This window comes from Nicotiana sylvestris, chromosome 7 (genome assembly GCF_000393655.2).
Source record: "Nicotiana sylvestris chromosome 7, ASM39365v2, whole genome shotgun sequence".
NCBI lineage: Eukaryota > Viridiplantae > Streptophyta > Magnoliopsida > Solanales > Solanaceae > Nicotiana > Nicotiana sylvestris.
In genome coordinates, this window is record NC_091063.1 from 45,429,079 (window position 1) to 45,444,665 (window position 15,587).

A 15,587-nucleotide genomic window follows, 5' to 3' on the forward strand; every position below is an offset into this window, starting at 1 on the left:
TACAAACTAACCTTTAGAGCAGAAACTCTTTTTTTTTTGTTTCCACTAATGCAATGAAACAAACAGCAAACTACAAGCTCCAGATAGCTCCAAACCAGTAGTCACAATAGTAAATCAGCAGCCCGCCCGGTAACTCAAAACCAAGGAATCCCAGTATAAAACAGCAAAACAAAATCCCAGAAACTAATGCTTCAAACTAAAAGCAAGTGACTTCTTCCTCTTTTGATTGCTATTTTGTAGAAAAAAAGGCAGCTGAAATTTTTATCTTTTTCCCTCTTTTTTCTGATGCCCCTTTTATTGTTTGTAGATCTTTAAGTGATGATGTAAGCACGTGATTTTTGTCCTATATGAAATACTCCTATAAAATCCTAAGAAAATAAATTTTTTGTTAATTATTTGACATTTTAGGAATTTTTATAGATTTTTTTTTTAATTATTTGCATTTTTGTGCATGTTTAAGTTTTATTTAAATTATGAAAAATACCCAAAAAATATCACTCATGATATTTAGGATTTATTTTTATAATTTTAGAATTAATCATAATCATTTGCTTTATAATAAAAAAATAAAAATCACAAAAATGCTTCATTTTTACACTTTTCCTTTTATTGATTTTTTCTCCTTTAGTTTAGGATTTAAGTGATGTTTATAATTTTTATAATTAGTTAATTACTTTAAATTTCTCACTTTGGATAATTTAGGATTTTTTAATTTGTAGGATTTTAATTAAAAGAAAAGGAAATAAAAGAAAGTCTGGTTTTGGGCCTTCCTAATTAAATCTCCCCAGCCCAATTAGATTCCCCCATAACCCAAATCCAATACTACTACCCAAATTCCCATTATCCATTACCTTACCTCCTACATATAAGAATACATTGAGGAGACCTAAAAAACACACATTACCAGAAGAAGATCCCCTCCCATAGACAAAGACGAACGACGCTTCATCCTTCTCCAAAAGAGGAGACAATAATCGGACCCTCCCCCATTTTCTTTGATGAACCTAAGCGTCGTTTTTCCCCTTTCATCTTCTTCCTCATTTTTTTGACCTTCCCCACTTCAACAAATACTAGAGATGACACCCCTCACACATTAGACATTAGAGATACAAAAAAAATCAGAAGAACAAACCCTTCCTTTCTAAAGCTAACAGCCACATTTTCCAAAATCCAAAAAAAGGAGCAAAGAACATCAGCAGCCGGGTCTGGATCTGATCGAAAAAGCGCTATCCAGCGACCCTCCGTTGATACCCGGCGAGACAGAGCAAACTCAACTGAAACATCTTTTAAAAAAACAGATCTAAAAAAAATACGAAAAATGGCTCTGAAAAAAGAATAATAACATGGTTAACTTTCTGGGTTCAAAACTTTGTTGGTTGTTGTTGATTCACGCTACTAATGTTGTTGGGATCTAGTATGCTGAGCTTCATCCTTAAAAGATTCAAGCCTTTACTTGGCACCTTGCTATAATTTCGCACTTTAGGTATTCTTCAATCTCATACTTATTGCGTACACAGTATGTATCACATATTTTGCATTTGGATGGCAGTTTTATGACGCGCCGTTTGGAATCCTGTCGTATCTAATTATAAGTTTTTCTCGTGACCAACGTTATTCCCCATTTGTTATATTATTGTTTATTATTATTTAAAACCTTTAGTAGCCGAAGCGTGAATAGTCTAAATTCGTATATGTCTTTCATTTAATATTTCTTTCATTTTCGTTTTTGGTCGTAATTTGCATAAGTTGGTTTTAAGTTTTTTTTTTGTTTTGTTTGTTTGTTTGTTAACATTTGTAAAGGAGGTAATGATGGATCCGTGATTAATGTTTTGGATTTTTTAAAGATAAGGGTTTGGGGTTTGGTATCACAAAATGCGTTTGGACTATTCAGTCAACCGAGTTTGGATTAGAGCATTGTGCCAGACTTTTATTTTTAGCTCCCAGGCCAAATGATAATCAAAATTCATAAGCTAGCCTATCTTTCTCTATAATTAATTTACTCTATTTCCTCCATAATATTATCTATAATCAAAAACTCTGCAATAATCTCAAAGTAGTCTAGAAAATAATAATATGAATATCCGTAGTTTACTTTAGTTGAGCACAATAGTCTTGAAATAATTTGGGGCATGCCATGCCAAATAAAATTTCAAAATGCATGGCCCTCATTTAATTAATTTTAATCCTTAGAAATCGAGGCGTGTCATTTAGTTGAATTTCCATGGCCCTCGCAAAGCTGAAACGTGTAGTTGCTTTAAGCGCGTTATTTCAATAATATTACCTTCCTAAACTCGGGTGTGCATTTCATATGATCCAAATCCAAATCTTAACAACGTTGAATAAAATGTGTTTCGGATTGTGGGCGCATTTCATGTGGCGCGATCCAAAGACATGTTTCAAACGACATTAAATCTTCTTTAAAATAATTAAAAGCGGTTTAAATAAGTTTAAATGTACCATAGGCTAAAACATGTATTTAAATCAGATAATAGGCCAATTATGATAGTTTAAGCGACCGTGCTAGAACCATGGAATCTGGGGGTGCCTAACACCTTCCCCCGGGTTAACAGAATTCCTTATTCAGAATTTCTGGTTCGCAGACTTCAAAAGGAAAGTCGAATTTCCTTGATTTGGGATTTTAAAATAAACCGGTGACTTGGGACACCAAATAAACTATTCCAAGTGGCGGCTCTGAATAAAAATTGAATAAATAATCCCATTTCGAATAATGTCACTTAAATTAGAAAAACTCCCTTATATCCCCCCTCGGGTGGGTAAAAAGGAGGTGTGACAGCTCTGGCGACTCTGTTGGGAACGTCAAACCCAGAACTTCGGTTCAGGGTTTAAGAATTCGAGCTTAGGATAGCTGTTATGATTGGCTTTATCTGTTATCTGATTTTCCTACATGTTTGAGCCTAATGTGCTAAATGCTTTTACTGCTTTGATATTCTGTGAACTGTATATAAACTGCTACGAAACTCTTCCTCTCTTTGAGTCTTCTAAATCATGAAGAAGGGTGCACTTCGTGTGACTTCTCTTCTGTCTAGAGTCTTATCCCATTTTAGAACGAGGTTCGGACAAGTTTCTAAGCCAGTGAAGCTTCAGTATTCCCGGTACGCTGCCCCCCTCGGCTCGAGTTGTCCGCTCGGGTAAGCCAGGTCTAGAATAATAAATTCAGGTTTTAAACCTAGTATAACAAAGCCTCATGCTAGATCCCTAGTAGGAACGTTTGTTTGCATCACGTGCATTTGACTTAGGAGGCTCAACACAGGGGTTGGGTCTATCTAGGACAGGCGTACCTGAAATGAAACACCATCCTGATGCATTTTACTTGCTACTTGTGCATTTATTTGCTTCGGATTTGCATGTTGACTGGTTTGTGGATAATAGAAGGAATTGGGAAAAGAAAATAGCAGTGTGAGGGCTCAGAGAGATAGTTACTTGTTTTGAGAAATCAGTGTCCAAAATATACTGAAACTCTGCCAAAATTTTGAAAAAAAAAACAGAAAAGAAAAAGAAAGTTTTGTCTTTAGAATTAGTTGGTTTTCATTTTGTCAAATCTGACGAACTACGCGGGTCTGAAACTCACCGGATGTGAGATACGTAGGCAAACCTCATCGGTTCCGGCCCATAATTTTCAAGAAATCCAAAAATATTTTCTTTTACTTCTTCTCTAGAAAAGTCTTTTTTTGAGACCCCAATTTTCAAAAAATCCAAGAAAAAAGAATCATTAGTTCCTTCTTTAGAAATTTTTCCTTAGAAAATTCAAATAAAAAGTTTTTAAAAAAAAAAACTCAAAAAAAGTAGTGTCCTTCTTTCTGAAGTTTTTTCATACGGAAAAAGAAATAAAAAGAAAATCAATAAAAATCAAAATCCAAAATACGGTTTCCTTCATTTTTAAGTATTTTTCCCAAAAATTCAAAAAAAAATCAAAATAAAAAAAATCCAAAAAATACTCTTTAGATGTCTTTCTTTTGTAAATTTCCATAAAAAAATTTTGAAAAAATTAAGTCCAAAAATATTTTCGCCTTTCTTTAGAAGTGCTTTTGTAAATAAAAAAAAACTCAGAAATCCAAAATATTTTCTTAAAAGTCTCTCTTTCGAAAATTAAGAGGCAACATCCAAAATCCAAAAATATTTTTATTTCTTCTTTAGAAAAAGAGAAAACAAATGAAAATTCAAACAAAAATATTTTCTTTTTACTTTTAAAATTCCCAAAGTTCAAATCAAAAGCAAATGAATTTTTAGAAGTCTTTCTTTCAAAAACAAAACAAAAATCAAACTTCAAAAGCAAAAAAATCAAAAAATGTTTCCTTTTTTCTTTTAAAGCATTTCTTTCAAAATTCCAACCAAAAAAAAAAGTTAGTTTATTTACTCCATTTTCGATCTTCCCGAACTACGCAAGATCTGATTCATGCGAGGTCATGATACGTAGGCAATCCCCATCGGATTCGATCATAGCTATAAAATAAATTGAGTGAAAAAATAAAGTGAAAAAAAAAGAGAAAGAAAATTGAGTGAAAAGGAAAAAATAAAAAATAGTGAAAAGAAAAAAAAAGAGTGACAAAAAATAAAAGAGTAAAAAAAGAAAAGAAAAAAAGAGTGCAAAAAAATAAAGGAGCGGCAAAAACAAGAGTGATTAAAGAGAGGCAGAAATGAAGAAAAGAGGTACAGAGTAAAAAAGGCTAGTTAAGGCCGAGATGAAACATACAACCGTTTAAACACACGGTAGAAGCGTTTAACTATTAGGTGCATTGCATCCCAACGTGCGATTTTCTATATGTTAAATGTTTCAAAACTAACAAGGTTGTTGGATGTGCAAGCATTTAGCCAGGTTTTGGTGGTTGGTTTTGGTGGTAGTCTAGTCTCCCCTCCTTCACAAAGGCACATATGGCCTCCGCAGGCAATCTACCAATCATCGGTCCTGAGGATAGCCCAGCATCGGCTATTCTACAGCTAGAATCAGCAGCTGCTAAAGAGAACAAGATGTTGCGTCTCCGCATATTGGAAATGTGGGACGCCTAGTCTAATGGTAGGGAACCGCCAAGTGCAATCCCTGGGTTTCCTGAATTGATCCCCAGGTCAGGTGAGGTTACCAATGCCCTTGTGCCCAACCCGCTCATCCCATGCGGGCACCCTTCAATGCCTTCCGATGATCCTGGCATGCCTTCTGTGGTTCGCCCCCAGGCACCGGCTTCAAAGGCACCGCCTCCAATGTTCATCTTTCAGGATCCACAGCTTCAACCAGAAATGACATATGTGACCCCATACTCTTTCACTCAACCTCCGCAATATGACCTCTCGGCGGAGCAAGAAAAGGTTGTTGAAAATCCCAAGTAAGAGGAAATGGCTCGGAAGATGAAGAGCCTAGAACAAAGCCTGAAAAACATGCAAGGTCTGAGTGGCCAAAAGAGTGTGTCATACTCTGACCTCGGTATGTTTCCCCATGGCCACGTGCCAGTTGGCTTCAAAATGCCAAAATTTGAAAAGTACGATGGGCACGGAGACCCGGTCGCTCATCTGAAACGATACTGTAACCAGTTGAGGGGTTCTGGTGGAAAAGAGGAGCTGCTAATGGCCTATTTCGGGGAAAGCCTCACTGGAATCACTTCTGAGTGGTATACAGATCAAGAAACTACTCATTGGCACGTGTGGGATGATATGGCCAGAGATTTTGTTCGCCAGTTCCAATATAATATGGACATCGCTCCCAACATAAACACTTTGTCCAATTTGAAAAAGAATATCACGAAAAGCTTCCGCGAATATGCTGTCAAATGGCGTGAGCAAGCTGCGAGGGTAAAGCCTTCGTTAGATGAAGTTGAAATGGTCACGGTCTTTCTGCAGGCCCAAGAGGCTGACTACTTCCAGAACATAATGGCCGATATGGGTAGGCTGTTTGCTGAGGCTATCAAAATTGGGGAAATAGTTGAAAACGGTTTAAAAACGGGCCGAATCTTGAGTCATACTGCCTTTAAGGCCACATCACAGGCTGCTCAGAATGGTTTGTTATAGGGTTTGATGAACAGAAATGGGTTCGAAGAGGGAGCTATGATGGTGTCAAGCTCGAGGGGGGCCCGCAGGCCAATCATATGTGCCTCCTATCGTCCCACCACATTATTATCCCCTTCAAGATGATGCTTATGCCGTGGCACCGCCTCCCTATGAGGTGATGAGTGCGCAATCTTACACATAGCCACAATATTATACACAAAATCGAGTTCCAACTCCCATAAATGCCCATCCTTACCAAGCTCCATATAATCCCCAACCAGATCTTCCCTAGTACAATCCTCGCCCAAGAGAGCCTTTTAGAAAGAATCAGTTTACCCCTATTGGTAAATCGTATTCAAGCTTGTTCCAAAAGCTAATCAGGCCAAATCTATTGCAGCCAGTGGCCCCGAACCGGTCGAACCCCAAGTCCCCCTCGCACCGAGCTGATGCTATATGTGAATACCACTCTGGAGCAGTGGGACATAGTATAGAGGACTGTTGGACCCTCAAAAGGGCAGTTGAGGGTTTGATTGAAGTTGAAAGAATTATTTTTCAGGATGAAGAAGCTCCTGATGTGATGAATAATTTGTGGCCTGCCTACAACATCGGGCCAATAGTCGGAATGATTTGTGAAGCTGTGGAATTTGATCCGGCATTGAAGGCCATTGCAGCCATTGCCGAGGCAGGAGAAAAGCCAGAAAATGATCGCCAAGCATGAAAGTTCCGCATTAGACGGGAGTCTCGGTAGCCAGTCTTGCTATCCTTTCTGCGTCTGGATTATCTCAGGGTGTGATCCGGACGTTTTACTTTATTGTCTTACTTTCTGATGTAAGCCCTTCTATCTTCAAAAATTAAAAAAAAAATCAAAACAATTAAAAAAAATCAAAAATCAAATGGAATTAATATTTCATTGTCTAGGAATGTTTCTTTTCTTAATCTTGTCAAATTTCTTTTTTATTCTCTTTTTAGTTCTATTAAATGCAGATTTCAAAAACATGACATGCTTGCGGACTTCATGCCCAGATCCTGAAAGTTGTCAAACCTCGAAATAATGAATCAAGGATTAGATCGCAATGAAGATAAAGTTTAAGGAAATAAGACAAAGAGTTGGAACATCTGAAGGAAAATTGGTTCTAGATTGGAAAGGTCCATATATTGTAACAAGAGTACTGCCAAAAGAGTGCGTTGTACTTGGGACACATCAAAGGAAATATCCCTGAAACAACTATCAATGCAAATGCAATCAAAAGGTACTCTGTTTGATCCTCCATATAGCATTAATATTCTCCGGTTGGGATGAAGAAGGCTTTTATTCTTGCTACCCAAACAATATCAACCCTTTGCAAACCCTTTGAGCCGGTTACCGTTCTTTGACTACCCTCATTGGAACCTAAAAGTGTCATTGAAAAAAAAAAGAAAAAGAAAGAAGAGAAAAAGAAAGAATTGGAAAAATGAAAAAAATGAAATAGAAGGAAAAGAAAAAAAAGGAAGAAAAGACAAAGAAAATGAAATGAAATGAAAAAAAATGAAAAAGGAAAGGAAAAATAAAGAGAAAACAAAATAGAAAAAAAAACAAAAACAAAATCCAAAAACAAGAGTTTCCTGAACTACGTTCGACTTGATTCCGAAAGGATACGTAGACAACCTCTCTCTGAGGTTTAGTCACACCAAAATAAAAATTCAAAGTCCCCTAAAAAGTGAAACTGGGGCAGAAGTTATAATGGTTCGGCAATATCCCGCCCAAAAGGTTCCAAAGTTGTAATTCAATCCAAATTCTTTTTACCCCAAACCTTGTTCAAGTCCTTCTAATCAATCGGCAAAGAGGTTCGAAATGGGAGGATGGAGTTATTTGGTTCTGATACAACAAAATAAGAGGAATAAATGAGAGAGTCTTATTGGTGAAAACCCACACGGGAACCGTAAGACGATGGTAAGCAGGGAAAATCAAAATGAGAGAGTCTTGATAGTGAAAACCCAGACGGGCACTATAAGGCACTGGTGAGAAGAGAAAAGAGAGAGGTCAGCTAGTGAAAATCTGCAAAGGGTCCCACTGATTGAAGAATATCCTCAAAGCCATCGGCATCGACAAAATCCAGGCAAGGTTTCTCGAATTTTGAGGCAAAGTTGTGATGAATTTATGAGAGTCAGATGGTTTACACAGATCAGGCATCTAGTACAAAAGACATGTCATGTTCATTGAAGTCCACATGTACTCTAGATAAGTCCTTCTTTCCTTTTCTCGAAAGGGATAACTCTTGTCTAAATTCGTTTATCAATTCCTTTGTCTGTTTTCTTTGAATCCCTTTCGGTCTAACATTGTTCTGAAACTAAGACAAAGAAAGGATGGCAAGACTGATTTACAGGGTTTTCGCTTGATACAAGCTAATGTCCAAAAGGCACCCAGCCTCGTCAGGGGCATCAAGTCGACCTCGACTGGCCATGGCGGCCGATGCTCCGAAATTGAAAACTCTTGGAAGGAGAAAATCAAATCAAAGTGCCTATAAAGGCAAATGGAGTTGAAAACGTTGAGTCCTACGTGGCCAACCATCTCGGCAAAAGTGTGAAAAACCAAGGTACCAAAATGACCTGAAATTAAAGTTGGAAGAAAGAAGCCAAAATGAAAGGCCTACGAAGGCGAAATAAATTTGGAAAGGTTAAGTCCCACACGACTAGCCGTTGCAGCAAAGTTTGAGGAGCCAAAAGTTCCCCAATGTTCCGAAGAAAAAAAATGAAAAAAGAAAAAAAAAGGAAGTCAGAAAGGAAAGGCCTACGAAGGCAAAATAAAGTCGAAAAGGTTGAGTTCCACCGACCAACCGTCAAGGCGAAATCTGGAAAAAAAATAGAGGTTCTCAAGGCCTGAAATGAAATTGGTCCCCAGGAAACAAGCAATTGCAATTGAGATCTTCATCAAAGAAGTTGGGCCGAGATCAAGCGATTGAGACAATCAAGGCAACAAAACCAACCACCGTTTCAAACTAACAATTGTTCTTTGTTTGAAAATTTGAAACAGGTGCAATCCAAAGCAATCGTGAAAGAAGCAGGTGCAACCAAAAGGAAAAAAAAGAAGTGCGCAAGTGCTAGAAACAACTTTGCAGCAACAATCCATAAAAAGGGAAGTCCCCTCCAATTTTTCTTTCCCGCATTTACTCATTTCAAAAAAAAGGATAAGAAGAAAATTCAAAAAATGGTAGCTTAGGATCCCCAACCTCAATCTTTTGTGCTTTTACCAATATTAGGGCTACAATCCTTGAGTTGAGCCTTTTTAGACATAAGGCCTCCATTCCCTAGTCACCTCTTGCCAACATTATGGCTTCAATCCCTGAGTTGAGCTTTTTAGACATAGGGCCTCCATTCCCTAGTCGCCTTTTGCCAACATTAGGGCTCCAATCCCTGAGTTGAGCCTTTTAGACATAGGGCCTCCATTCCCTAGTCGCCGTTTGCCAACATTAGGGCTCCAATCCCTGAGTTGACTTGTTTAGACATAGGGCCTCCATTCCCTAGTCGCCTTTTGCCAACATTAGGGCTCCAATCCCTGAGTTGAGCCTTTTAAACATAGGGCCTCCATTCCCTAGTCGCCTTTTGCCAACATTAGGGCTCCAATCCCTGAGTTGAGCCTTTTAGACATAGGGCCTCCATTCCCTAGTCGCCTTTTGCCAACATTAGGGCTCCAATCCCTGAGTTGAGCTTTTTAGACATAGGGCCTCCATTCCCTAGTCGCCTTTTGCCAATATTAGGGCTCCAATCCCTGAGTTGAGCCTTTTAGACATAGGGCCTCCATTCCCTAGTTGCCTTTTGCCAACATTAAGGCTCCAATCCCTGAGTTGAGCTGTTTAGACATAGGGCCTCCATTCCCTAGTCGCCTTTTGCCAACATTAGGGATGCAATCCCTGAGTTGAGCCTTTTAGACATAGGGACTCCATTCCCTAGTCGTCTTTTGCCAACATTAGGGATTCAATCACTGAGTTGAGCTTTTTAGACATAGGGCCTCCATTCCCTAGTCGCCTTTTGCCAACATTAGGGCTCCAATCCCTGAGTTGAGCTGTTTAGACATAGGGCCTCCATTCCCTAGTCGCTTTTTGCCAACATTAGGGCTCCAATCCCTGAGTTGAGCTTTTTAGACATAGGGCCTCCATTCCCTAGTAGCCTTTTTCCAACATTAGGGCTCCAATCCCTGAGTTTAGCTTTTTAGACATAGGGCCTCCATTCCCTAGTCGCCTTTATGCCAATATTAGGGCTCTAATCCCTGAGTTGACCCTTTTAGACATAGGGCCTCCATTCCTTAGTCGCCTTTTGCCAACATTAGGGAACCAATCCCTGGGTTAAGTTGTTTAGACATAGAGCCTCCATTCCCTAGTCACCTTTTGCCAACATTAGAGCTTCAATCCTTGAGTTGAGCTTTTTAGACATAGGGCCTCCATTCCCTAGTCGCCTTTTTGCCAACATTAGTGCTCCAATCCCTGAGTTGAGCCTTTTAGACATAGGGCCTTCATTCCCTAGTCGCCTTTTGCCAATATTAGGGCTCTAATCCCTGAGTTGAGCCTTTTTAGACATAGGGCATCCATTCCCTAGTCGCCTTTTGCCAACATTAGCGCTCCAATCCCCGAGTTGAGCCGTTTTAGACATAGGGCCTCCATTCCCTAGTCGCCTTTTCGCCAACATTAGGGACTCAATCCCAGAGTTGACATTTTAGATATAGGGCTCCATCCCCTGAATAGTTTAGATTTTGTTGCAAATAACTCACGAAATTTTCCTAGTGAAAACTGGGGCAGAAAATTTCGTTCGTTTGTTTGTTTTTGGCATCTGAGTAGGTCTGACATCGAGGCACAGGATTCGAGATGACCAAAAGAATGAGTCTCAATCTAGAATAAAAAAAACAAAAGAAGTGAGTTCAAAAGGTTGAAGCGGAGAAAAATGCGGACTACTCAAGATATGATTGAAGTCACAAGCTTTGCATGTCCCCCCTTGACCCAAAGCTGAAGAAAGAACCAACACCTACAGCTAACGAGCATCAAGATTCAGATCGAAGTCCACATCAAGAACCAGTTAAGACTCAAGATCAAGCTTCAAGAGATTTATAGATAGGAATCTTGTAACTCGTAGTTGATAGGCTTAGCTAGTTTAGCTTTTTATTTTCCATTTTTGGTGTAATAAGGAGCTCAGCAAGCAGAAATAGTAACAACAGTAGTGAAATCACAGCTTTTCGGTAGTCCCAGCTACCGAAACTTCCAGAACTACACTGACCTGATTCCTTTATAGCCAAGGATATGTAGGCAACTTCTGAAGCAAGGTTTGGTCAAAATATTTCAAAAAAAAATGCTTCTCATGGAGTTTCAAACGGGCAAAAATCCCTCATATTGCTCACTTTATCTTTGCCCGAAAACTCTTCATGTCTCCGAGCAAAGAGGGGCAGCTGTAAGCACGTGATTTTTGCCCTATATGAAATACTCTTACAAAATCCCAAGAAAATAGATTTTTTGTTAATTATTTGACATTTTAGGAATTTTTGTAGAATTTTTTTTTTAAACTATTTGCATTTTTGTGCATGTTTAAGTTTTATTTAAATTATGAAAAATACCCAAAAAAAAATATCACTCATGGCATTTAGGATTTATTTTTACATTTTTAGAATTAATCATAATCATTTGCTTTATAAAAAAATGAAAATCACAAAAATGCTTCATTTTTACACTTTTCCTTTTATTGATTTTTTCTCCTTTAGTTTAGGATTTAAGTGATGTTTATAATTTTTATAATTAGTTAATTACTTCAAATTTCACACTTTGGATAATTTGGGATTTTTTAATTTGTAGACTTTAATTAAAAGAAAAGGAAATAAAAGAAAGTCTGGTTTTGGGCCTTCCTAATTAAATCTCCTCAGCCCAATTAGATTCCCCCATAACCCAATTCCAATACTACTACCCAAATTCCCATTACCCATTACCTTACCTCCTACATATAAGAATACATTGAGGAAACCTAAAAAACACACATTATCAGAAGAAGATCCCCTCCCATAGACAAAGACGAACGACACTTCATCTTTCTCCAAAAGAGGAGACAATAATCGGACCCTCCCCATTTTCATTGATGAACCTAAGCGTCGTTTTCCCCTTTCATCTTCTTCCTCATTTTTCTGACCTTCCCCACTTCAACAAAGGCTAGAGATGAGACCCCTCACACAGTAGACATTAGAGACACAAAAAAAACAGAAGAACAGACCCTTCCTTTCTAAAGCTAAGAGCCACATTTTCCAAAATCCAAAAAAACGGAGCAAAGAACATCAACAGCCAGGTCTGGATCTGATCGGAAAAGAGCCGTCCAGCGACCCTCCATTGATACCCGACGAGACAGAGCAAACTCAGCTGAAACATCTTTTAAAAAAAGCAGATCTAAAAAAAATACGAAAAATGGCTCCGAAAAAGAATAATAACATGGTTAACTTTCTGGGTTCAAAACTCTGTTGATTGTTGTTGATTCACGCTACTGATGTTGTCGGGATCTAGTATGCTGAGCTTCATCCTTAAAGATTCAAGCTTTTACTTGTCACCTTGCTATAATTTCGCACTTTAGGTATTCTTCAATCTCATACTTATTGCGTACACAGTATGTATCACATATTTTGCATTTGGATGGCATTTTTATGATGCGCCGTTTGGAATCCTGTCGTATCTAATTACAAGTTTTTCTCGTAACCAAAGTTATTCTCCATTTGTTATATTGTTGTTTATTATTATTTTAAACTTTTAGTAGCCGAAGCGTGAATAGTCTAAATTCGTATATCTCTTTCATTCAATGTTTCTTTCATTTCCGTTTTTGGTTGTAATTTGCATAAGCTGGTTTTAAGTTTTTTTTTGTTTTGTTTGTTTTTGTTTGTTTGTTTGTTAACATTTGTAAAGGAGGTAATGATAGATCCGTGATTAATGTTTTGGATTTTTTAAAGATAAGGGTTTGGGGTTTGGTATCACAAAATGCATTTGGACTATTCAGTCAATTGAGTTTGGATTAGAGCATTGTGCCAGACTTTTATTTTTAGCTCCCAGGTCAAATGATAATCCAAATTCATAAGCTAGCCTATCTTTCTCTATAATTAATTTACTCTATTTCCTCCATAATGTTATCCATAATCAAAAACCCTGCAATAATCTCAAAGTAGTCTAGAAAACAATAATATGAATATCCGTAGTTTACTTTAGTTGAGCACAATAGTCTTGAAATAATTTGGGGCATGCCGTGCCAAATAAAATTTCAAAATGCATGGCCCTCATTTAATTAATTTTAATCCTTATAAATTGAGGCGTGCCATTTAGTTGAATTTCCATGGCCCTCGCAAAGCTGAAACGCGTAGTTGCTTTAAGCGCGTTATTTCAATAATATTACCTTCCTAAACTCGGGTGTGCATTTCATGTGACCCAAATCCAAATCTTAACAACGTTGAATAAAATGTGTTTCGGACTGCGGGAGCATTTCATGTGGCGCGATCCAAAGAAATGTTTCAAATGACGTTAAATCTTCTTTAAAATAATTAAAAGCGGTTTAAATAAGTTTAAATGTACCATAGGCTAAAACATGTATTAAAATCAGATAATAGGCCAATAATGATAGTTTAAGCGACCGTGCTAGAACTACGGAATCCGGGGGTACCTAACACCTTCCCTCGGGTTAACAGAATTTTTTATTCAGAATTTCTAGTTCGCAGACTTCAAAAGGAAAGTCGAATTTCATCGATTCGGGATTTTAAAATAAACCGGTGATTTGGGACACCAAATAAACTATTCCAAGTGGCGACTTTGAATAAAAATCGAATAAATAATTCCATTTCTAATAATGTCACTTAAATTGGAAAAACTCCCTTGTATCCCCCTGGGGTGGGTAAAAAAGAGGTGTGACAGATAAAAGACCTCTTCCTTTATAGGAATGGAAAGGGATTGAATTATTTGATTGAATCTGTCCAAAGGATGGATTTTCCACCTAAAATCTGTCCCAAGTATTCAAAGGACAGATGTTTGGTCAAAAGTTTGTCCAAAAGATAATTTTTTCACCAGCTATGAACAGTGTTAGGAGCAGTGTCCTCCAAATAGCCTTTAATAGTAAAAAGCAGCCAAACAAGTACCCTACACTCAAATATTCAGCTTTTATCATGACTAAAATTCAAGCTAACACACTCATACTCAAACTAACTATAAATAGGCAAAGCTAGGGCATGACTTCAATTGTAATTGAACTAAGTATTCAATCAAACTAGATTAAAGCAATGTGATATCTACAAACTAACAATGAACAACTGAAATCACGAAGTATTGTGCAAAACAGAATTTGGATGAGCATCGCTTAATTATCAGACAACGATCAACAATGAGATCTTATGTTATGACTAACAAGCGATTCACAACTAAAATTACCATAGTTTAATTAACCTATAAATACTACTAACAAAATTAGGAGCAAAGATTAATCCCCAAAACTAAATTTGAAACACAAACTGAAAAATCAGAAACGGGAAAGGGGAGATGGATTGAAGATTTACCGAAAACTCGAGCAACCAGGCAGCGGTGAAACAACGGCAGTGGTGGTGGTGATTCGACCCAAGACATGGTTTTATTGTTGATTGATACCAAAAATCCTAAATCCGATGAGCTGAATTTCGATGTTGGTATAATCGACAATAAAATCATGTCTGAATCAATTGGAGGCAAGAACGGAAGGGCGCTAGAAGCAGCGGTGGCATTGGGCGGTCATTAGTGACTTCACTAGAAAAAAGTCAACAGAATTCGGGGTCCAAACAAATAGGAAAAGATAGAGCTAAAGGAGTTCTATCCATCCATGTATGTATTGTGGGGTGGTGGTGGACAGAACTTCACGAATTTGAGAAAAATGGTGGCGGTTAGGGTTTCCTAGATCTAAAATTCGTGGAGTTTGAGGGGGTTTTGAAGGAATTGGTTTGAAGATATGGAAAGAGGAGGTGTTGGAGATTACATAGTAAAATTTTGGGTGGTGTTTGGACCAACAACCACGACGGCGGATGGTGGCGGAGGCGGCGGATGAGAGAGAGAGCGAGGAGGGAGCTAGGGTTTGGTTAAGGAGTGAAATGGGAGGATTTTCAGATTTTTGGAGCTTTAAATTTGGAATGGGCTATGGATCTAAGCCATTGGATCAAAAAAATGGAGGGATGAGATTTGATCTTACATTTACTTATCAAAACGGCGTGTTAAGGTACGAAACTACGCCGTTTCGGGATATACTGGCAGCCTATTTATGGATTAGCCATTGCACTTTTGGCCACTTAAATCATTTCAATTTTGTCCTAATTCCCTTAATCCTACTTATTAAACTAAATTTACACAAATTAATTAATTAATTAAACAACTTATTCAAATGATCAATTAACTAGATTAATTCACCAACTGAATAGTTAGTTAATTCCTAAAATACACAAATGAATAAAGAACTAATTTTTTTGGTATTTTTATGATAGGAAATATGCAATTAAAGACACAAAACTTGAGAAAAATAATTAAAATAACAAAACACGAATCACCTTAGGAGGTATTAAAATAGTGCAAAAATTAGGTGCTCACACAAGGTATAGTAAAACT

At 37.7% G+C, this 15,587-nt stretch overlaps 1 protein-coding gene across 1 annotated transcript; it reads left to right on the plus strand.

Annotated features, from left to right (window-relative positions):
- The first annotated feature begins 5,346 nt into the window (after nt 1-5,346).
- LOC138873069 (uncharacterized) lies at nt 5,347-6,712 on the plus strand. Its single transcript, XM_070151502.1, has 2 exons — nt 5,347-6,004; nt 6,513-6,712. Exons 1-2 carry the CDS (start codon nt 5,347-5,349, stop codon nt 6,710-6,712), a joined length of 858 nt encoding a protein of 285 aa, XP_070007603.1.
- The last annotated feature ends 8,875 nt before the right edge of the window (nt 6,713-15,587 follow it).